At 46.7% G+C, this 24767-nt stretch overlaps 1 protein-coding gene across 16 annotated transcripts in view; it reads right to left on the bottom strand.

Annotated features, from left to right (window-relative positions):
- Window positions 1–24767, bottom strand: part of MTSS1 (MTSS I-BAR domain containing 1) — a gene marked incomplete at both ends in the record, with an annotated part of 169118 nt that overhangs the window by 26908 nt on the left and 117443 nt on the right. For all 16 annotated transcript variants that reach the window (XM_080693825.1, XM_080693821.1, XM_080693816.1 and 13 more), the window contains 3 exons: window positions 8537–8611; window positions 11481–11572; window positions 13215–13299. In XM_080693825.1, the coding sequence (XP_080549951.1) occupies window positions 8537–8611; window positions 11481–11572; window positions 13215–13299 (252 nt within the window). The remainder of the gene's footprint in view (window positions 1–8536; window positions 8612–11480; window positions 11573–13214; window positions 13300–24767) is intronic.

Below are 24767 nucleotides of genomic sequence, written 5' to 3'. Positions count from 1 at the left end.
AAGCGCGGGGATTACAAGCGTGCGCCACCACGCCCGGCTTTATTTATTTATTTATTTTTAATTTTGGAACAGGTGTCCCTAGGTTGATGAGTCTCACAACTTGCGGAGGCTGTCCTCAAACCTGCGATCCCTCTGTCTCAGCCTCCCAAGTACTGGAATGACAGGCATGCGCCACTTGTTCCTTCTAAACCAGAACTTTTTTTTTTCCTTTTGTTGAAGCTGAGGATCAAACCCAGAGCCTGACACAAGCTAGGCAAGTGCTCTACCAATCAGCCCAGCCTTTTCCCAAGAACATTCTACCTATCATAAAACTCTGTTAAGATATGCACGTCTAGGTTCAAGAGTGACTTAAAGTTTGATTGAAAAAACTCGGGAGCTCTTCAGATCATACAGCTTTCCCTGTGTCTTTATGCCACAGTGGCTGCTATTGACGTGCCCTGGACTACAGCTCGGCCCCGTGAACCTGCCCTAGCAAGACAGGGAACTAAAGGGTGTTGCAGAGACGTCTCTTCGACTCAGATGAGCAGAATCTTTGAAGTTACAAAGCCCAGAGACTGTGAAGCTTCTTCATTCATTCCAAACCTACATTCCATCTTTTCAAACAAAGCGCTCTGTTGACCCCACAGACTCTCAATGCCAGGCTCTCGATAAAGGGTCTTGCGAAATGTGGGAGTCAAGAGACTGTCCTCCAAAGGCCCATATGGTATTTTTCCACGTATATAAAATGTGCAGAAGAGGCGAATCCGAAGGCAGGGCACGGGTAAGTGGTGTGAGGGCCAAGGGCGGGAGGGAGTCGTGGTGGGGACTGGCTACACATCAGGCGTGGGCTATCTTCAGGGGATGATGAAAATGTCCTTAAGTTAGATAGTGGTGGTGGATGTGCAACACTGTGAATGTATAAAAGCCATTGAACACAATTTAAAATGGTTAAAAATGGGAAATACCAGCAAAGCTTGAATGGAAAGATAGGGGAGGAGGAAGACTGAACTTGATTAATAAGGGTCTACATCCAAATATGTATAAAATTATGAATATGGCATGGTTACCCTGGACAATCATTGGTGGGAGGAGGGAAGGGAAAACAGGGGCGGGGGGAGAGGGCACCAAGTATAGTTTAAATGTATACCATTTACGTTCAATAAAAAATTTTAAAAAAATAAATATTTTAAAAAATTTAAAAAATGGTTAAAAAGACAAATTTTACGAGCTGGGTGTGGTGGCGCATGCTAGTAATCCCAGCATTTGGGAGGCTGAGACAGGAGGATCGTGGTTCGCATACAGCCTCAGCTACTTAGCGAGGCCCTCTGCAACTCAGTAAGACCTTGTTTCAAAATAAAGAGTAAAAAATAGGGCTGGGGGTGTAGCTTACAGGTAGAATGCCCCTAGGTTCTACCCCAGTACCGCAAAAAAAAAAAAGACAAACTTTATGTTATGTGAGTTTTACTGCAATACACAAACAACGTGGCTATGTCTTACCTTCCCTCCAAAGGCTTACTAAAGCTAGTCGAGCGGTTTCAAGAACTGGAAAGGATCACGCATAGAAAGTGGGGACCGACTAGCCCAGCAACACCACAGGGGACATGGAAGAAGAACCATGTCCCTCCTAGCAGGGCCATCCTGGTCCCTCCCCGTCTCAGGATGCCTGGGCGGACTGGGTTGTTGTGGATGACATAGTCCAATTCAAAGGCCTCCTGGGAGCTGGCAGTAAAATGCTCAGAGAACAGCTGGGCACACTCAGGCAAGACAGTCACGCAGACGCCTCACAGACGGACAAGACTCCAAAGCGACCTGCAGTTCAGTAGCACAACCATCCAGGGTGAGGGTCACACTCAACCAAGAGGATCATTCTGAGGATCGAACTTAAAGATCTGATGCCTCTGAAACGGGACATTTCACAAACTCCAAACTCTGCTGAAATAAGAAATACTTCTGATATTTCTTTTTTCTTCTTCTTCTTTTTTTTTTTTTTGCAGCACTGGGGATGGAACCCAGGAGCATTCTACCTCTGAGCTACATCCCCAGCTCTATTTTTTATTCTTTTACTTTGAAGCAGGGTCTCACTGAGTTGCAAAGGGCCTCACTAAGTAGCCCTTGAACTGCGATCCTCTGTCTCAGCCTCCCCAATACTGGGATTACAAGCATACCTCACTACGCCCGGCTTATGAAATACTTCTAATATTTTAAAAATGAATTATTGGTTTTCAAAGGAACTATATGGTCCCAGGTGGATAGAGGTGTATATCTGTGTGTATATATATAAAATACACATATGTTATGTGATATATATATATATTTCTTTGTAGTACTGGGGATTAAACCCCAGGGCGTTCTACCTCTGAGTTACACCTCCAGCCCTATTTTATTTTCATTTTGAAACAAGGTCTTGCTAAGTGGCTGAGGCCTCTTGTCGTAGCCTCCCAAATTCTGGGATTATAGGTCTGTACCACCATACCCAGCTCAAAGGTAGATATTTTGAAGCTTAATTTAACGAAATCTGATTTGGGAGTTCTTCTGAGGACTTGTTTAGCAGCACTCTTTATATTTCATTTGTGGGTACAGACACATATATACTTAAGTATATGTGTATGTAGATATAAAGACACTGCTTTTCTATAGAAAAGAAGGTTTAAATCACTCAGTATTTCTTTTTCCATGAGTTTAATTCTTAATTATGAAGATGCAACAGCTCATAGAATGTGGTGCTAACACTCTGAACGGCCAAACATCCAAGAGAGAAAATGATTAAAAGACACACACACATGATTTTCTTAAAGTTATAATAAATTAAGTAGGTACAATCGATTGTTCTGAGCTAGCAGGAAAACTTGGGCATCTAGCAAGTTGCAAGGTTTGAACAACCAACAGAAAGCCCACAGCAAGGACCACACCGTGACCAGCCACCAGAGATCGGATGTGTAGACTTACCCAGAATGTCCACTGGCAGGTGCACACGGTGGGAGAGTGCAGGATACACAATTGACAAAAAGGAAAACAACAGAGTCAAACTGGTATCCCAGCAGCGGCCGCTTACCTCTCACTCCCATGCGGGCCAACCCACGACTTACTGCTGCACTTGATATCCTGGTGACCACATCACCGATGGCTGCCCACCAAGCCCTGTCCTGCCCACATCACCGATGGCTGCCCGCCAAGCCCCGTCCCGCCTGGCCAACGTGCTTCCTTCTCACACGATATCCCTACTAGTAAGTGTCACCGCAAGGGAATGAGGATTTTATAAAGTGAAATGAAGACTAGATACCCAGAAGAGACCAATTTACATGTCTTACAAGAAAACCTTTCGAGTATAGTTTATCATAACTTGAAAAATATCTGAGGAATCTTAGGTAGCAAAGTTTAAAGTGGAATAAAGATTAAAAAAAAACTCTAAAATTTTAACCCATTTTGTCCCATTGTCCCAGATACAGAACACCTATCAAGACTTAAATATAGTGTATAATCTATAATAAAATATAAATGTATTATATCTTTGATATGTTGATTATATTATTAATTAGCATGATAATATGGAATCTATGAATTCCAATCTATTTCTAAATACCTGTGTCGATCTCACTGAAATAATCATAGAATTGAAAACTTAAGACTTGATGAAATATATTATAATGAAAAATGCCTTGCTGGTATGGAACTCTGCGAGTCTATTTATTACATATATTACACTGCCTTTGCAGACTCTAACAAAAAATGATGGATTCAAGTATTTAAATAGTTAACATATAATCATTCTAGTTCTAGATAAACTCTCTGATAAACTTTTAGTGATTACAGATCAAAACAGAATTTACTATTAGCTCTTTAATCTTTATTTTTTATATTTTTTTCAGTGCTGAGGATCAAACCCAGGGCATTATACAAGCTGGATAACCACTCCACCTCTGAGCTACATTGCCAGCTCACTTTTTTCTTTTATTATTATTCTTTGGTGCTGGTGATTGAACCCAGGAGCATTCTACCTCTGAGCTACACCTCTAGCCCTTTTCATTATTTACTTTGAAACAGGGTTTCACCAAGTGGCTAAGGCTGGCCTCCAGACTGCAATCCTCTTGTCTCAGCCTACCAACTACTAGGATCGGAGGCCTACGCCAACCACACCCGGCTCCACTTTATAAGTTTAATCATCTGAGAGTTAGTTAAATGAGAAATAAAGCTGCTGAGGTCATAGATTAAGGTCGCAAAAGTAGGTAAGCAACTTAAGGCGTCTTCCCTTTCTGATCCTCTCTCACCTGCCCAGCTGGGAACCTCCCGGGGGCCTGAAGGGAAGCTGCTGACTCCACGCAGAGGACTCCAGGGACAGCACTGGGATCCTGGGGTGGGGGCAGCTCTAACCCCCCAGTTTAACTTTCTGTTGTGGGTGGGGCCTCCCTCGCCTGTGCACATAGCTGGCTCCACCCTATCCCCCGGACCCTGGGCACTCGACCAGAACTTCCTGAAGGTGGGGTCTCCCTGCCTCCTATATACCCCCCATGGGCATCCAACAAGCCTGCTTTCCCAAAGGACATGCACATGATCCACTGCTGCCACACGCCCCCAGCTACTTCAAAATGATTTGGGGATAGAACCCAACAAAAGCTAAGCCATTTAAGGTTTCTCAATGAAAATATTTAAATCTCTTCATATTACAAAGTCCCATTCTCGATAGTAAAGAGAGTCACAGAATGTGATAAAAGGTAATATTTACAGAGAAAGAAGAAAAGTAAATGTGTTTCTCACAAAGATCGCACTGATAGGATGTGTCTACCCATGTCAAGGAAGGTGCTAGCCACGGGGACACGCACAAGGGCACGTGAAATATCCAAATGGCGAGTCAGAAGAGTTTCTAGATTAGAGGTCACAGTTTGTGAAAATGGTAGAGCAGAAAACTGCCTGATAGTTTCCTGGAAACATATTAAAAAGAGAGTGATTATTTGGCTGCATCAATCAGATTCAGTTCTATCGGGACACACACAAAAATGTACCGAACGCCCTCATCCACCCGAACACACTAACACTTGATAAGCCCAGAGTCCAGGAATCTGCTCCTTCAAGGGCGTGAACCAGGTACCTGGAGAGGTTTTCTAGCACCTAGGAAACTTCAGCTAAGCAACTCCCAAGCAACCAAAAGTCTTCAGGTGTCTTCTGGCCCTTCAATCGTGGTGTTTCATCCTATTCTCAGGTAATACGGATGCAAGGAGAATACTCCACAAGAGTCTGATCAGAATGATGATTCTGGTACATTCTAGAAAGTTCCATTCACCCCAGAAAATGCAAATATGAGCATCTGGCCAAAAAATTCACTGATATATTTTAAAAAAAACTATAAAGGAAAGAAATAGGAGCTATTAGAGTTTGGATATAAAACACCCCCCAAAAGCTCATGTGTTGTCAAGGCAGCTAGGTTCGGAGGTGGGAGTGGTGGGAAGAAGCGGGTCACTGGGGCCATGGCCTTGGGGGCGGTATCTATCTCTGCCCCTACCCCTCTCTCATTCTTGGCCAACATAAGTAAGAGTGGCTTTTCATCCACCAGGCCCTAAAGCCATGCTACTGAGCCCTGGAGCTGGCCAGCCATGGTCTGAAAGCTTTGAAGTCTCTAAAACTATGAGCCAGCCAGGTGTGGTGCCACACGCTTGTAATCCCAACATCTGGGAGGCTGAGACAGGAGGATTGCAGTTCTCAGCTAGCCTCAGCTACTTAGCGAGGCCCTTTGCAACTCAGTGAGACCCTGTTTCATAATAAAGAATAAAAAATAGGGCCAGAAGTGTAGCTCAGAGGTAGAATGCCCCTGGGTTCTATCCCCATACCTCAAAAAATAAATTAATTAATAAAACTCTGAGCCAATAACTCTTTCCTCCTCTAAATTGTGCTTGTCAGGTATTTTGGTCACAGTAACAAAAAGCTGACTGCAACAGGAGCCCAACATGGTGGCACATGCCTGTAATCCCAGCCATTTGGGTGGCTGAGTCAGGAGGATATCAAGTTCAAGTCCAACATGGATAACAGTGAGACCCTGTCTCAAAATAAAAATAAAAAATTAAAGCCGGGTGTGGTGGCGCACGCTTATAATCCCAGCATTTGGTAGGCTGAGACAGAAAGGATTGCAGCTTGGCAGCCAGCTTCAGCTACTTAGTGAGGCCCTCTGCAACTTAGTGAGACCATGTTTCAAAATAAAGAATAAAAAATCGGACTGGGGATGTAGCTTGGAGGTTGAATGCCCCTGGGTTCCACCCCCAGTACCACAATAAATACATAAATATTTTAATTAAATAAAAAAGAAATAAAAACCATTTTCTGATTGTTCCTTGAAATCACTACAAAACCACCCAGAACATTGCAAGCTACTGATCTGACTTGATCTTGTAGACATGAGTCCACAACTGAAAATGGACATGGCTCCTGCGGTGGCTGGAGGTATGACCGGGGCTAGTATAGTCATTTCAGAAGCCCCTGACCACAGCCTCCAATTTCAGCCTCAGGCCCATGGACCCCACGAAACCTCACAACTTGATGCCAATTATTCCCAAGTCCCAACGCGGGACGCGTTTCATGTCGCGTGCAGCCCGGTGTCCTTTGAGTCCTGAATCTTCCTATCCGGTCTCAATAGGCATCTTATCCTCAAGGCAGCCTGAGCCCGTGCTAGGCGGCTCCCCTCGCCAGAAGCTTCCTTTTATGTTGCACTGTGATCAGCCTATCGGGCTTCACCCAGAGGTCCAAATTCTGCTAATTGGACAATGTCCGTGACTCGAGTGACAGCAAGGACCCTTTCAGCTTTCATGAAAAACTTAGATAAAAGAATTATCACAGCGACCAGGACTTAAGGGCCTCTGAGAAGAGAACTCTGGGAGAACTAGGAGAAAACAGCCGCTTTTTCTTATCTCATCCTTCTCACCAAACTCCCAAACCTTTCCTAATCCTAAGCATCTTTGCTGGACCATCTCTCCACACCTGTTAATCCCTCCTATCTCAAAGCAGCCAAGCTGTCAGTGAGGTGGACCAGCCTGCTCTTCACACAGTCTCAGATGTGATGGAATACGGTAGCAATTTTACTTATCTTTGGACATTTATCTTTGGATTCACTCAGATATTACTGGCTGCAAACACTATTCCTTGTCAAACGTGAGCTCCCAGGTGCCCTCATTTGACAGAATGTAAATCTGAGACACACCAGACCAGAAAAAGCATATCCTGAAGAGACTGTTGGAGCCAAGAAGGACAGGAAATCTGATTATGGGTGAAAATCCTGCTGCTTTTACCTTGAAATGGACAGGTGGTTTTTTTTTTTTTTGTTTTTTTTTTTTGAGAATTGAGAGAAAAGAGGACTTTTGATTTTATTTATTCTTTTATTTTTCTGTGGTACCAGGGATTGAACCCAGAGGCATTTTACCTCCATTCCTTTTCATATTTTTTGTTTTAAAACAGGGTCTCACTAGGTTGCCGAGAATCTTGCTACATTGCTGAGACTATCCTCAAACCTGCCATCCTCCTGTCACTGCTTCCCCAAAACTGGGATTACAGGCATGCGCCATCACACCCGGCCGAGGTTACTGTTTTCAATTGTTAAAGCTTAAAAACTTTGTCCAGCCATCACCCCCCCACACCCTTACCAACACCCTCCACCATTCCATGTCCCCACATGTATTTTCTTCTAATTCCACAGGAGAACTGCTGGTTTAGGGCAAAAAAAATGATAGGGAAGCTCTCTACCTAAAAATGTTGCTGTTCCAAGTTAACACTGAACACCAAGCTCGGAGCAGCCTGGAGGAAGATCCCAACTTTTATCAGTCAGGATGTGGTGGAAGGAACATTACTTTCTCTAGCTCCAGAGAAAGTTCCTCTCTTTTAGGTCTTAATAAGATGACACGAACGTTTACAAAGCAGAGGGGCCAGAGTGTGCTCTTCAAACCCCCACCTATTCTGGAGAAGCCAGAAGGTGGGCCACAGGTGTGATGATTCACAGGTTTGACAGCAATGAACAGAAAGGAGGAAAGTCTCGCACCCACCCCGGTTCCCTGAGTGGTGAATTCCCAAGCACCGTCCTCAGGAACACCACGAAAGGTCCCCCTACACTGCGGTGGCTCGCAAGCAGCCGTCTTTAACACGCTCTCACAAGACTTAATAAAGGGTTCTCGAGATTATAAACTAAAAAAAAAAAAAAAAAAAAAACAGAGGAGAAAAGGACATAATTTCTGTCATAACTACTACAGAACACGTGCATAAAGCCTTCTTTGCACTATCCCAAGGCTTCTAAGAAATGTACAGGTTTCATTACAAAGCACAGCAGGCCTGGAAAGTGTCCGATTTGGGAGACAAGAGGTGAAGGAAAGAACAAGTCAGCTGGTAGTCGCAAGGCTTCAAATTAAGCGTACTCTGCCCAGCTCGCACTTTAACGCTGGGGCTTTCTGTCTGCTCCTCTCGTTTCTCCAAGGCCATTGTATGGAAGGAGGTCTATGCGGAGGACCTCCCGCTTTAAAGACAAATCTAGAACCATTCGGTTTTCCCCCGCCCCAAATAACAGTGTCAGTGGCAGGATTTGGGGAATTACCTTTTTTGGCTTTCTTCTGCAATTTCAGTGTATCTGAAGACTTCTTTTTTATTTCTTGGCGAGCTTTTTTATATTCTAAGAGAAAGCAGAACACGGAATAATTTTACCACTTTGTTCAACAGAAAATATTTGAGGAACGGCCATTATCTTCATCCCACGAAGCATAAACTCTCACAGGCACTAGACAGCCTCACCGAAATACACGATGATAAAAATCTCACAGCCACATTTCACAACCAAAGGGCTATTAACATGAAAAACAAAAAGTCCACTGTGGTCTCTCCCTGTCGTGCCAGCTTTGAGCAAAGACGTCACCTGGGAATATTTTAATAAAAACAAAAAGGATTTGCAATTTCTCTGCTCGAGCACTGAGCATCAGGAAAGATTTTCAGTATTACCTAGGTGCCCAAGGCACACATAGAGTCCTGGGACCCATTTGTTGAAGGTATACACAAAACCAGGGCCAGAACAGTTCTCCTAAATTCTAGCTCTGTCCCTGTCCTTTCCCTGGGTCCCAATCCCACTGCCAGATCCGACCCTCCACCCCTGGCCCCAGAAGCCTGTGTGGGGTGGACTGAGGTCTGTGGTCGGATTCTCTGACATCCCTCTACCTTCTCTGCCTCTCCGAATGGCTTTCTCTCTCCCTGCCTCAAACTCAGTGTTAGGAGACCACGTCCATCCATCAGGAGCCCCTTCAAAGCAGCCCCTCATTTTCCAGTTCCTGCACCAAAGTGGAGCTCCTCTACCTTCAGCTTCTGCGGTACTTGGTACCTCTCCCGCACCCCATCTTGAGTCCTGCCCTATGGTTCTCTGCTCCTCCCCCAGGGGCACAGAAGCCCCTTGGCCTGGGGGGTGCCTAAGATGATAGGCACAGAGTGCCTATCTTGTGCTGCTGCCGGGGACCTGCTCCCCGAGTTACGGCTAAGGCTGAACACAAAAGATGGAAGAAGCACCCCCTCATGAAGCCTGCACCCCACGACCTGCCGAGACAGAGGCCGCCTAGCAGGGGTGCAGGTGTGATGAGGACTCTCAACTCACACTCAGGCTGGAGTCCCATCTCAGTTTCTGGGTGTGAACCCCTCAGAGAAAACGGAGAGGCGTTTCTCTGGGTGCACCTGGGATTCACTGGGGGCGGGGGGAGAGGTCAGTTTAAATCCAGGAGACCTTGTTTTACTGGACTAGTAGAGATCAAGCCCAGCTCTTGAAGAGCCCTGTCGCCTTCTCCCCTCAGAAAAATCTCCTCAGAAAAATCTCTTAAACAAGCTTCACGTGCCGGGCGTGGTGGCACACGCTTTTAATCCCAGCATTCAGGAGGTTGAGACTGGAGGATCGCTGTTCGCGGACAGCCTCAGCTACTTAGTGAGGCCCTCTGCAACTTAGTGAGATCTTGTTTCAAAATAAAGAATAAAAAATAGGGCAGGGGGTGTAGCTCGGAAGTCAAATGTTCCTGAGTTCCATCCCCAGACCCGGGGGGAAAAAAAAAAAGCTTCACACAACCAATTTTGAAGTGTTTGATATAAAATCAGCTGTACAATACTATAAAGTAGGCATATTTAATAAAGAAGTAACATGAACAAAGTTAGGTAGGATTAATATAAACTGTCACTCCTTCCCCATCTTAAAAAAAAAAAACCTTCTAGATGTTTCTGTTTTCTTTTAGGTAATCGAAGGAAGATAAGACAATACAGGACTGATCGACACACAGTGGGACCATAAATCCTCTGACTTTAAATGTCTCCCTAACAATAAGTGACTATATCAAACATAGGAGCTAGGTCCCAGATGGGGGTAGTCCTTCAAGAAGGAAATTCTTTTAAAAATGGCTTTTAGAAGAAAGAGAAGATTCAGGATGCCATTTTTCCCTTTTAAAGATGAGTTATAACTTTAAAATTAGGGGCACGGGAAGTAAAGGATTTTTATATGAACCTTTTATACACTGGCTAAATATCTAGCCACTGTTACCCACACTTCTGAAATCTCCGCATACACAAGCCACCGCCATTCCTCTATCATCATAACAGTTTGCTGACGTTCTTGGTGAGGCTGGTCCCCAGTGACAACGAAGGCAAGACCACCGGAGCCTCTCGTCTTGATGACAAGGTTGTACAGAACGTGCACGGAAAATCGAGATCAACTCATTTCTTTTCATGGCCCCCAGTAAGTGCACAGAAGAGAACGCAGGATGAAGTCAGCAGCTCTCGGAGCATGAAGGAATGAAAGGCCGACTTATTTTGCATGAATATACACCTCTCTCATAGTTAGCGACAGCTTTCTGAGGGTACACAGCATGCTTCATTATATAGCCAGAAATATAAAATAAACCATCTCCATGGCTACACACAGGAGCCACCAACAGTGGTTCATCAAATTCCCAGAGCAACGGCTGGGTCCCCACCGTAGCCCTTATTTTAGATCCTTGGCCTTGTCCAGGGGCTAACTTGTTTTCCTGTATTAGTAGATACCACACTTGTCCTTCTATAACCCTCTAACACTTAGCATGTAAAGTCATCTGAGTGACCTCATCAAGGGAAGACACCCAATGGCACTGTGCTGGTGGCAGAGTTTTGGGGCATGAGACACTGCCCAGCAACTGATGGCCTGAATAGTTGGTGGCACTGCGATCAACTGAATTAGAAGTGAATTATAGTGGCAGGTTTAAACGTCAAACATTCATACGTAAGACATGGTAGAACATTTTGAAAGTCAGGATTCTGTGATACAAGCTTACCTTGGGTCACCTGCCCAAATCTAGCCGTTCCCTTTGTGTATTATATTGAGTGAGATGTGTCTTTGTGAACTGGTTTAGTTAACTGTTAGGGACCTGGATGGTACGAGAAGGAACTAGGTGTGCTCCACAGAGGAAACGGCATCGGTGCTCTGTCCGATGATGGTGTTTTGTGTCCTCTCTGCACGGGCCACCAAGACCGTCCCCTTTGCCCTGTACCTTTCGCGTGGTCCTTATCCAGCTGGTTGGCCACTTTCTTCCATTCTTCCATCTGCTCTTGCAGTGGGTTTATCAGGCAGTCAATTAAAGCACTTTGGTTAAAGAAAGAGAAAGAAAGAAAAGGAGAAATTAAACGCACACATTCTGTTGTCAAGACTTCCACTGGGTTGTCAAAACAAACCGAAATCACAATTCCTCGAAGGGAGCTAAGGCGGCCTGGAAGCTGAAGATGTTCATTCAGAAGGCTGCGGAATCAGCCTTGCCATCAGCCTGCTGTGCTGTGAGTATGAGACGCTGTAAACGTGGCTGGGTGGAGGGACCCCTCTTCTCATTTCCCCAGCTAGATTTCCGTGCTCTGGTTAACAAGCCAAGGTGCAGAAACACTGGAGCTGCCCCTCGGGACACACAACAGAACCTACCAAGAGGCCGACACTTGGGCCTCACACCATCCCTCCTAAAAGCTTTGAGGGTGGCGGCCAAACAGTGTTGTTGTTGTTGTTGTTGTTGTTGTTGTTGTTGTTGTTGTTATTTTATTACTATTATTTTAAGTACTGGCAAGTGAACCTAGGGTATTCTACCTCTGAGCTCCACTCCTAGCCCTTTTTTTGTTGTTGTTTTGAAACAAGGTCTCACTAGGTTGCTGAGAGTCTCATTATACTACTGAGGCTGTCCTTGAACCTGCAATCCTCCTATCTCAGCCTCTCAAGTGCTAGAATTACAGGTATATACCACCATGCCCAGCTACATTATTATTTTTTTATTTTATTTATTTTATTTTTTTGGTGGTACTGGGGTTCCTGGAAGCGCGTCTACCTCCGGGCTACACTCCCAGACCTATTTTTACATTTTTATTTGGAAACAGGGTCTCCTAAGCCAGCGCACGCAGCTGGCTTCGAACCTGCGTGATCCTCCTGTCTCTGCCTCCCAAGCGCGGGGATTACAAGCATGTGCCACCACGGCCCGGCCATTATTGTTTTTTTAAAGACCCAATAGTCCTGATGTGCATTCAAGATTGTGAGTCATGAGAGTGCCCTGATCGTGCACAGCCTGGAGAAAGAAAAGGCTGAAGAGATCCAGAAAGTTCTCAAGCTGCACCATTGACTTCCGGGTCATCGAGGTGGGCAGGTGTCTCCCTGTGGACCACTCTAGTGTTTGCATGTTCACAAACAGAAACGAGAGACCCTGCTGCCATCGTGCTAATCTGCTTGGGGGGGTGGGATTCATTTCCAATTGAACACTGCTGACTCCAAGTCCCCAGGCTAGCCATTTCGAATGCCTGGTGGCCAGGCAGGAGGTTGGCAGGGTAGAGGACTTTAGGAGCTACCACTCCCCTCTCGGTGGGTCTAGAGAAAGCACGGGCCTGGGTGACAGGGCAGCGGGGAACATGTGACTCCCCAGCTAGCACCACACTCCACTCCAGGACACTCCTGCGAGGTGGGCCGGGGGGGTCTGGGCAGGATGCAGAGGTGGGAAGGTAGGTGCGGGCTACCTGGGCAGGGACCTGGCTAGCGGCACACCACTGCACCCCAAGAGCCTGGACCAGGGCCTGGCAAGCAGCAGGTGCCCAACAGATGCACATTCCATGAAGGAGCAGAGCCGGTGAAGGACAGGATTTGGGGATTTAAGTGCTGCGGGGAGACAGTGCCGCTCACGGTGAAGAATGCCATGAGTCCCAGCCTCCTTAACCTGAAATCAGCAAAGGCACTTTGGATCCAAGCGAAACATGCTCCTCACCTGGAAAACTGCCTCAGCTTGGCTTCTATGCTTCTGTGCCTCATGCACATCCTGGTGAGGGCCGAGCCAATCTCCCTGGTGCCACCTGAAATGACAAGAGGAAACGTTGAGGGCCGAGGGCAAGTAGGGAGCCCCGGGGTCTTTGAAATTTATAAAACAAGTCAGATTTCACCATGTTATAAACCCCAAGCCACTGATTTCTAAACCTATCATGCACGTGTATGTGCAGGTACAAGTACTCATATGTAAATATATTGATGGACAGTGACATGTTTCTCTATCATCAAAACTAGGGTCACGTAGCCGGGCGTGGTGGCGCACACTTGTAATCCCCATGCCTGGGAGGCAGAGACAGGAGGATCACGCAGGTTCGAAGCCCCTCATTGGCTTAAGAGACTCTGTTTCCAAATAAAAAATATAAAATGGGTCCGGGAGTGTATCCCAGAGGTAGAAGGGTTCCATCCCCAGTCTCACCCCCCAAAAAACAAAACAAAACAAAAACCCTAGGGTCGCTTTATACAAAATACTGTCTGATATTTTATACTCTGTTGGATTTTTTTGTATTGCTGATTGTGATTCAGAAATCAACTTCACAATCTATTAATAGAACCTAGAGTTTTATTTATTTATGTATTTATTTATGTATTTATGTATTTATGTATGTATGTATGTATGTATGTATGTATTTATTTATTTATGTATTTATTTATTTATTTATTTATTTGCAGGTCTGGAGATGGAACCCAAGGGCATTCAACCTCCGAGCTACACCCCTGCCCTATTTTTTTATTCTTTATTTTGAAACCGGGTCTCACTAAGTTGCAGAGGGCCTCACTAAGTAGCTGAGGCCGTCCATGAACAGCAATCCTCCAGTCTCAGCCTCCCAAATGCTGGGATTAAAAGCGTGCGCCACCATGCCCGGCTTGGACCTAGATTTTTAAAAATTACTTCTCACAAGCCCAGTACAGTGATGTGCACCTGTAATTCTAGTAATTGGGAGGCCAATATAGGAAGATAGCAGGTTCAAGGCCGGTTTCAATGAGATTGTGTTTCAATTTTCTTTTTTTTTTTAATTTTTAAAGGCCTGGGGATGTAACTTAGAGGTAGAATACCTGTGTTCAATCTCCAGTAAAACACACACACACACACACACACACACACACACACAAACTTCTCATAGAAGATAATCAAAACAGTAGTAGCTGAAGTTCAAGGGGAATCTAGAGATTTTTTTCCTCCTCATTTCTGGCCAAATAATACTTTTAGCATCATTGCTATTATTATTATTTTGGTACTAGGGGTTGTACCTCCAAACTACACCCTCAGCCCTACCTTTCTGTTGTTGTTATTGTTTGGAAAGAGTCTCACTAGATTGTTGAGTCCTCAAACCTCTGATTCTCCCACCTTAGCCTCTCAAGTCCTAGGATTATAAGCGCGTGCCACCATGCCCAGCTCCGTAACATTATTTAGAACAGCTTAGAGGGTAACTCCCTTTAATTATTTCAAGATACATTTTCTTTTTTTTTGTGTGTGTGTGTGGTACTGGGGGTAGAGCCCAGAGGCTTTCTACCTCCAGGCTATACTCCCAGACCTATTTTATACTTTATTTGGAAAGAGGGTCTCACTAAGTTGCTGAGAGCCTCACTAAGTAGCTGAGGCTGGCTTCGAACCCGTGTGATCCTCCTGTCTCAGCCTCCCAAACACGGGGATTACAAGCGTGCGCCACCACGCCCGGCTTAAGATACATTTTCTAATATGCAAGCAATTCAGAGGATAGCAGCCCAAAGTCAAATGAGACAGCAGAACATTTTTAATGGGTCTGGGTGGCAGAGTTGACGGAAGTCCTCAGCTCAGCAAATGTGGAGGAAGTTTCCCCCCCCCCCCCGGCTGGATTCCCGAGATCCCGTCGGTTTCCCCTTCAGGTACACCCCTCTCTAGGACCATTCCTGAAGTTCTGTCCTTCCCCTCACCAAAGAACAGTACCTGAATCGGCACTTGCTGGGGCGTGGGGGCACTGAACTGCAACCTCGGGTGGTAAGCGCGCACTGAACACGGGCAGGAGGGATTATAAATGTTAGGAAAACACGGGCGCTTGTGAACCTGGGGAAGTGTCGGGCAACGCGCTATTTTTAATAGTAAAAGCCTTCAAGGGAAAGCCACAGAAATGTATGGCAAGTTTAACCAAGTCAACAGGGAAAAATACCCTCTCTTATTGGCACACAGGACATTATTATTATAGGTTATATTTTGCTCTATCCTCTCTTCTGGAAATATACTGCTTTAGTTCTACCCATTTTATTCTGATTCTGCAAAACTAACTAAAGAAACTAAGGTTTTCTTCCTTTCTTCATTTCTTTCTTCTTTCATAGCACTAGAGATTGAAACCAGAGACATTCTACCTCTGAGCTATACCTTAACCCTATTTTATTATTTATTTTGCAACAGGCTCTCACTAAGTTGAGGAGGGCCTCACTAAATTGCTGAGGCTGGCCATAAACCGGCTGTCCTCTTGTCCCAGCCTCCCAAGTACTAGGATTACAAAAGCACGCACCACCACGCCCAACTAAACATGTTAAAAGGTTTCTAAGTCAAATCAACAACAGAGCATATCTTAACTGTTAATATTTCTATGTTTTATTTTAACCTGCAAAGAGAAACTTTCTCAGGGCAACTTTTCCTATTCTGATAAAACAGGGAGTATAGCCCGAAGGTAGAAAGCCTCTGGGTTCCACCCCCATTACCACCACCAAAAAAAAAAAAAGTGGACAAGAAGTAGATGTCCCCCGAGGCTGACTTTTTAAGTGTCCAGAGGTCTTTTTAAAATGTTTTCCTTTGCTCCTTGGCACCTATACCCAAGGTGCTTGAAATGGGCAGCGTCACATCTACGCAGTCACGCTGCTCTGCCAGAGAGCCAGTAGAGGGCGCTATCCCCACACGCTCTACCCTCCGGCTGGGCTATCTCCAGCTTCTCAGTGCTTTTATTGCTTGTTTATAAGCAAGGATGAGAATCACTTTATCCCCAGGGAAATATCTCCTATTTTTCCTGGGCGTTCATTTGATTAAAAGTTAATAACCTGGCCACACAAGGAAATTGGCACACTCATTTACCGCTGGTGTAGACTAATACTGTCCTGGAGGAAAATTTGGTAGCATCCATCAAGAAACGCCTTAAAAATATGCACTCTCTGACCCACCGACTCTAATCCTAGAAATTTAACCTGAGAAAATAATTTGGAATGAGAGCAAATCCTTACCTGTGAGGATACTCGTCAAAACGTTGTTTACAACATCAAAGAACTGAAAACCAAATCCCATTATCGGGATGCAGTTGAATAGCCCACGGTACACAGCCACAGACGAAGTGGCACAGAGTCATCTAAAATGCTGGGGACTGCGGGCGTGGCGCACCTCGTCATCCCAGCATTCCGGAGGCTGAGGCCGGAGGACCAGAGGTTCACAGCCAGCCTCAGCTACTTAGTGAGGCCCTCCGCAACTCAGTGAGAGCCTGTTTCAAATTAAAGAATAAAAAATAGAGCTGGGGCTGTAGCTCGGGGGTAAAATGACCCTGGGTTCAGTCCCCAGTACCACACAAAAAAAAATTGAATTAAATTAAAAATTTAAAAGCTGGAGAACAATGTTCACAAACAGGAAAAGATATGCCACTTCTGTGGTATTTAGGTCATCGGGGTACTGATCTAAGTACCTTCCATATGGTCACCCATCTGAGCCTTACAATCCTTCCATTTGCATTAGAACTACTGCCTTTTTTTTTTTTTTTTTCGGTACAGGGAATGGAAACCAGGGGTATTCTACCTCCGAGCTCTACCCCTAGCCCTACTTTTTTTATTCTTTCTATTTTGAAACAGGGTCTCACTTGAGTTGCAAAGGGCCTCACTAAGTAGCTGAGGCTGTCAGAGAACCCGGATCCTCCTGTCTCGGCCTCCCGAATGCTGAGATTACAAGTGTGCGCCACCACGCCCGGCTTGCCATGCCCATTTTATAGGCAGGCCAAGTGCTTCTAGGGATTTGCCCAAGGTTACTGGTTAATAAAGGAGATTCAACCAGACCAAGTCTCTAGAACTGTTACCTTTATCTACTCAGCCACAAAGGAGATGGGAAGGGGCAGAGACACGAGCTGAGAATAAGAATAGAATATACCAAACCTGTTCATTTACAGGCTCGTCTGGGTCTTAGAGATTTTTACAGCCAGCTCTCAAATTCTGGTTCTTGAGCCTAAAAGTCTAATTGGTGCCACAGGACTGGGTTCCACCCTGGCTAAGACACTTCAAAGAGCTGCTCGGCAGGAGCTAATAATGCCCACATTTCCTCAGGACAGAATCGGGAGGCTGGAAGAGCCCACCTTCCAGGCCAGTCTCTTCATTCCATTTCTCTGCCCCTTTCTTTCAATTACCTTCCCAGATTTGTTCTACAGATTTATCTCAACCTCAGGAAAGTGCAAGGCTTTCCAGAAATAGCTGAACTCTGGGACAATAGCAAGCGGTTGCTGAACATTAATGAATGTCCTGCCACCAGGCTTCTGCAGAACATGAAGCCTTATAGAAGAGAAAAAGTAAAGTGCCACAGAGAAAGCTTCCCAACAGCAGGGTCTCTGTCCGACTGGCACGAGGCAGGAGGCAGATGACATCTTCTGAGGACCCCGGGCCCAGCGTCAGAATCTCTGCTGATCTCAGCAGCAGCGGGTACCCTAAAAATAGGCCTCTCTGTGTAAGTGCTTAATGGCATTCCATGCCCTCCCTGACCCTTGCTAGAACTTAAATATATATATCAGCAGATTTGAATCAGAGGAAACTGACTAGAGCTACAAAGATAGAGAAGACATCTGGAAGGAGTCCAAGTTGACTTTGAGGAGCTTTCTGGAGCCAAAAGGCTGGTTGCGACCCTGGCCACTTGTGAGTGAGGACAGGATCTTATTAATTTCTGAATTCCGGGGACCCAGCACTGGTGTTGAATGAAGGAACCAACATTTACCATTTTGAGAATAGACCAGCAGGCTGGTCCGACCTGGAGGCTGGAGGGATTGGTTTGTCTTGCCTTTATTCTGTAAGTATTTCGTGTACCTCTGATGGACACACTGTAAAAAGTTCAAAATAAATATGAGATGCTTGACCCTAGAAGAGGTCTCTATGTGGAACCAAGGTCAGCCTAGGGAAATGGTGTGTATTAGTTTCCTGTGGCTGCTATAACAAATCACCACATTCTTAGTGACTCAAAACAACACAGATTTAATATCCTACAGTTCCAGAAGCCAGAAGTCCAAAATAGGCCTCAGTGGGCTAAAATCAAGGTGTCAGCAAAGATGGTTTCTTCTGGGAGCTGTATGGAGCGACTCTGTTCCTCGCTCTGTCTAGCCTTTAGAGGCTTCCTGCATTCCTTGGCTCATGGCCCCTTTCTCCATCTTTAGGATAGAGGCATATCATCACTCTTCTCTGACCCTGCTTTTGTCCTTATATCTTCTCTCTTTGACTCTAATTTCTGCCTCCTCCCCTTTTTGAGGGGTAGTGGTGGTATTGGTACTAGGGATTAAACCCAAGGGCACTCTATCACTGAACTGCACTCCCAGCCCTTCTTTATTTTTATTTTGAAACAGGGTCTCACTAAGTTACTGTGTGCTGGCCACGGTGTCCAGCTTGCTGAGTTACTGGTGTGTGCCACCATGCCTGGCTCCCTGCCTCCTTCTTAGAAGAAGCCTTGTTATACTGGATCCTGGATCGTCCAGGATAATCTCACTGTTTCAAGATCCTTAACAGAGGTTTTCACCGATATGATTCATAAGGCAACATATTCATGGATTGGGACAGGGCTGGGGAGCATTATTCAGCCTACTAAAGAGGAATAGAAGTTGTGAATTTGGAGTGTACGGAGGGGTCCTGTGGTTGACTGTGCTCAGATAATGCTGATTCCATGCCTGTTGGCTGTGGCTGATTCAAGGATGGGAAGAAGACATGGAGGCAGCAGGAGGAGAGGAGGCTGCTGCAGCTCCTCATCTTAGGAGAAACACAGCAAAGAGCCCCGCAGGACACAAGCAAGTGGGGTCCTGGGCCACCGTAGCACACCATCTTTATGGCTTTGGGGACACCTGTCTCCCAACTACAAAAGAACCTGAGCCCGGGGAAGCTCTCTGCCACCTTCCCTCTGAGCCTCGAGAGCCTGTTTTGCAAGAGCATAGTATATTTCCTTCTTTTTAAAGTCATTTTGATTTGATTCCATTTCTTGCTGGTAGAAAGGAGAAGAGGAAAGGAAGCAATGCCCTCTCTTGCTTCCTCCCAGAAACAGGAATCAACCCGTTGCTAAAAGAACTGCAAGTCGGTCATTTCGTGCTACTGCTTAAGGAAGCACAAATACTTTGTGGCCAACATCTTAACTGTTTTTAATGTGGTACATGTCAGAACTTTCTCCTATAACAAGCAAAATTTATATATACATATATAACATATATATATTAACTTTTATTTTACATATATATAATACACACACACACACACACAACAAAACCAGTTAATGATATAAATGGGATGGCCTGCAAAGGAGATATTTGGCAGAAATTAAAAAGAAAAAAAATCTCAGGTGCTGAACTACTGACATGTGAATGCCAGGCAACCCTATGTGCATGAGACTCCTACAAATGCCACGAGTACTTACTGAGTATTAGATTAGCTTCCTAGGGCTGTGCAAAAAAACAAACCCAAAGGGCATTCAAAACAACCAAAAGGTATTCCTCCCAGTTCCAGAAGCTCAGCTCTAAGCTGAGGAGTGAGTGGGCCAAGCTACCCTTGAAACAAGAGATAAAACAAGCCCCTGTGGGGCTCAGTTGTCTCTCCAAAGGGTCATATTGCTGGATGCTAACTAAGCTCAGACGGCGCTGGACAGGAGAGTACCTGTCAGGGGGAGCCCCTCCTTGCTCCTCCTTGCCCCTCCTGCACGGGTGGCTCTAGCAACCTCTGGCTCCAGATGTGCTCCATGCGCGCCTCTGTGGTCACGTGGCCATCTGCTCATGTCCCATGTTTTCCATAGGAAAGCATTCTGCTGTGTATCTATGTCCAGCCTTAGGATGCACCTGACCCACCTCCTCCCACTGCCGACCTTCACAAAGACCTTGGATCTCATTAGGGACTTGGCATCAGGACTTCACCATATCTTTTGGGGATGCACAACGCAGTCCATAATGAATATCTACCATGCAACAGGGACTAACATGATATCAAAGACAACAGCAACAAGTGCTTAGCCCCAGAGGGGCTCATGGACTGTCTGGAGAGATGTGTAACAGGACACTGGGAACACAATCCTTACTGCAACCCCGGAAGGCAGGTATTACCACTGCACTTCATAAATGAAAACCACCCATGCTCACTCAGCAGGGCGCCCGACTTGATACCAGTGCTCTGGCAGCAGTGAGGCCGAGGTCCAAGCTCCGCTTTGATTGACACAAAGGGCTCCCTCCCCCTGTAACAAGCTGGACACATTCCCAATGGAGGACAAAGAGGCGCATTAATGTCACCAACAGAATCTACATTGATTTTGGGGAGGACGGGGAGGGAATAAAGAAAGCAAGGGCCATTGAGCCACTGTTCTCCCCGAAGCCCACTGCCCTGCTCTCCAAGGTGCCTCCTTTGCAGGCAGCTTCGACCTCCCCACAAAGCAGGGGACTAATGGGCGGGCAGTCCATCAGGCTCCTCTAATACCCTACCGCATGGGCAGGTGGCAGGCGAGGCCCGAGCCATTCTATGGCTGCTCCTGCCTAGAAGCAAGGGCTGGAGGGGGCAAAACTGGAACTCCTTCAGAGGAAAGAGATAAAACAAGCCCATGTGGGGCTCAGTTGTCTCTCCAAAGGGTCATATTGCTGGATGCTAACTAGGCTCAGACAATGCTGGACAGGAGAGTACTCTCGGGTACTCTGGGGCGGGCAGGACGGCCCAGGGCAGGGCTGGCCATCCCAGGCAGAGTCTCTCCACCTTGGCTCTGCTGACATTTTGGACTGATCGTTCTTTGTTGTTGAGAATGATCATTTTATGCCTTGGGTGTTGTAGATGCTATATAGAATCCCTGGCCCTACAGACTAGGGGTTGGTAACAACCCCACCGCACAGCAACCCCACAATGGCCCAAGGCATCACATGTCCCCTGAGGGTAAAATGTGTAAAGGCACTGGCCTGAGGAACCTGTCCTCTTCCCATAGGGAGGGGTTGCTGGCGCTGGCCTGGCCTGGGGAGCGCTGGGCTCAGCTCTGCAGCAGCACCCCCAGAAACGCTCATCATAGAAGCCACGTAAGCTACTGAGTCTGCAGCCTCCCCCAGCCTCCCAAGCACAGAGGCAATAGGCATCTCACGTTGCTATAATGAAGAAAACATCCTCCGTGCCATTAAAGACACATTAATTTAAAAAGACACACTGACATTCCACACAAAGTCAACAGGCACCGGCTCCCTCCCCTCAGCCTTAGGGACACATTAATTCTACAGCAGACAGCTCTGTTCAAGTCCAAAATACTGGAAATATCCAAATGACCATGGAGGGGGGCCTGAGAGCCCATAACAGGCAGGATGTTGGGAGCAGGGTCTCCCCCCGAGGCTTGGAAGAGACCCCGGACACAAAATGGAAGCCATGCAGACTTAACCCTGAGGCCTCCTCACCCCTCACTGCAGACGGGGCCAGTGGGGGTATGTGCTCCAAGGCCATGCACCTGGTGAAGCAGGTGATACCACATACTGGCTACAAGCTGAAAAGATCGAAGAGTGTAAATATACGATTCCTAGAAACATAACCACTACATGCCCAGATACACTCAATATGGCCGTAGGGCCCTTGTGACAGAGTTTACTAGGAATATTTTCCAAAATCTGTTTTGTCCACACCAAACAGTTACCTGTTGAGGGAAGTAATCCCCCTTTTGCCTACTGACCTTCAGAAGAGTATGGGGCCCTGGGGAGCTGTATCCCCTGTCTAGCCACACTCTTGGATACCATGCAAACCCACAGTTTTGGTAGTATCAAGATTTTTTTTTTCCCGGCCCTGGGGATGGAACCCAGAGGAGTTCTGCATCGGAGCTACACCCCCAGCCCTATCTTTTATTCTTTACTTTGAAACAGGGTCTCACTGAGTTGCAAAGGGCCTCACTAAGTAGCTGAGGCTGTCCGCAAACTGCGATCCCTCTGTCTCAGCCTCCCAAATGCTGGGATTACAAGCATGCGCCACCACATCTGGCTTTAATGGCAATTTTTTTTTTAAAGGTGGTTTTTATGCTCTTTTTAAACATCCCACTTTGTAGAAAGAAATCTTGATTTCTCACACCCATATCCTAAAGACTTATATGCCTTATCATTAAATAACTTAATGATAGTTGTATAACTGGCATATTTACAGGTTTGGGACCACATGTGACCAACTCCTGCTGAAACCTACAACTGAGTGGGAGAAGTGTGGACAGGCTAGAGAAGCCCATGAGCTACTGAAGTCAGGGACGCTGTATCTTACAGAGAAAATAAGGAGTGCTGGCTCTTTCAGGGGCCCAAGTAAGGAGACCTGATGTAGCAATAATCAGTCAAGTCCAGGCAGGCGGAGGCCAGGGAATTAGTTCTGGCCAGGCTGAAGTGTGCGTCTGTTAGGATGTGCCAGCCTCATATAATCACCCTCTCCTCCCACATCTACTATCACCCCTCTCGGAGGAGCTGGAAAATCAGTACCTGGGAGGCCAACGACCATGCAAAGGGTGGCTTCCATGAAAACCAGAAGCTGGAAGAAGCAGTTGGGCCTGCCTGCCTGCCTAGGAAGGTTCCTCTCATAATGACAGCCACGCAGCTACAGAGTGACCATTTGCCAGGGCTCAAAGCTGTAGCACTGATGAAAGGTTCATGGTCAACCAACTCCGCAGAGCCTGAAGTCCCCTGTCCATGCCTCCAGGCCCAAGATCTCCCTTGCCTGCTAAGCTTTCTATTGTGAAGCTCCAAAGAGTTGCTTCCTCCCAGCCAAGAAGGAAAGAGGAGCTTCTATTGGATCCGGTGCTTGGGATGCCCATGGGATTCTCAGGGCCGTTTCAGGCCATTTCTGCAATGGTCTGGTTGGTTGTAATACTTTGATTTCAATACCCAATGGAATGGTGTGTGTGTGTGTGTGTGTGTGTGTGTGTGTGTGTGTGTGTGTGTCCCTCCTTCCCTCCCTCCTAAGTCTGCTCTCAGAGAGCCCCGGTCTTGACATGTCAGGTGTCTTTTCACCTTGACAGAGGGCTGGCAGACGGCCCGGGCACCACGTCACGCGAGTTGCCTCTGCGAGCATCAGCTGCCGCTCTGGCTGGGTGGAGGGGGCGTGGCTGGGCCACCATCTGCTGCCCCGGGGGGACGCCTGGGGGCCAGCACACGTCACGGCTCCTGTGCACACATGCAGGAGAGTGAGTGGCAGGCCCAATCCGACCGTGAAGCTGGGCGTCCTCCTCCCACAATCTCCCCAATCCGTTTCAGGATCCTTTGCATTTACAATGTCAAAGGGCAGTGAACAGTCCCTGAAAAGGAGACTAAAGGGGTCTGCAACATGGTGTGGGCGTGAGCCCGGACTCTGACGGTGAAAAGGAGGGCACTTGGTTCTTAGCCTGGGAAAGTGCAACCATGGCTCTCTAGCTAACCAAGACCACACTTCACTCCAAGACGTAGTTAAAGGGGCAAAGTCCACAGGACACAGGTGGGCGGCTATAGCAGGACCCAGCGATAGACTGGTAAGGGGGCAGCCAGACCTCATCCAGGGGTGGGCTCGCCTTCCCGAGGCTCTGCGAGGCGGCGCCCGGATGACCTGCGGCTGGACAGGACAACCCCTCTGGCTGGCAGCCAAGATACCGGAGTAGAGACAAGACGGACTTCCTACACTCAACCAGGAGCTAGGAAATGCCACCGGGGGCTCATCCCTGTGCTGTGAAGAGCCAGTGCCTGCCCTCTGTTCAAACAAAGTTTCATCTGTGAAAACTGCAAAAGATGGGTTTCATAATAACCCTGCAGCCACAAAGTGCCTTGGAACACTCACGGAGTCACACTCTGCCCTGGCTGGCAGGCCGCTTCTGGGGCGCTCTCGGAGGACACCCTAGCTGCAAAGCCCCTCCGCAGGGAACTCCTCCCAGTTCTTCACTGCCAGTGGGGGTGGGGGAGTCATTTTCATTAAAGGTCAAAGAGAGCACTCGAGGATAGGATATCAGGAACAGTGAATTAACAAACTATGCTTTTGCTGGCTTCGTCAACATTTTATATTTTATTCTTGGGCACAGGGAGACAACTAGGAGAAAGTGGTATCGTTTGTGTGTTACATTTGTTTATGGGAAGGTGACGGAGAGAAGGGGAAACAGCCAATTGCTGGGAGAGAGAGAGAGAGAGAGAGAGAGAGAGAGAGAGAGTGTGTGTGTGTGTGTGTGTGTGTGTGTGTTACTGGGGATTGAACCCAGGGGCATTCTACCTCCAAACTATACCCCAGCCTCCTGATTTTTGTTTTATTTGGAAACAAGGTCCCACTAAGTCGCTGAGTGTGGTCTTGAACCTGTGCTCCTCCTGTCTCAGCCTCC

This window comes from Muscardinus avellanarius (assembly GCF_963383645.1).
Source record: "Muscardinus avellanarius genome assembly, chromosome: 4".
In the NCBI taxonomy this organism is placed as follows: domain Eukaryota; kingdom Metazoa; phylum Chordata; class Mammalia; order Rodentia; family Gliridae; genus Muscardinus; species Muscardinus avellanarius.
The sequence above is the reverse complement of the archived record's forward strand: the minus strand, read 5'-3'. Positions and strand labels throughout refer to the sequence as shown.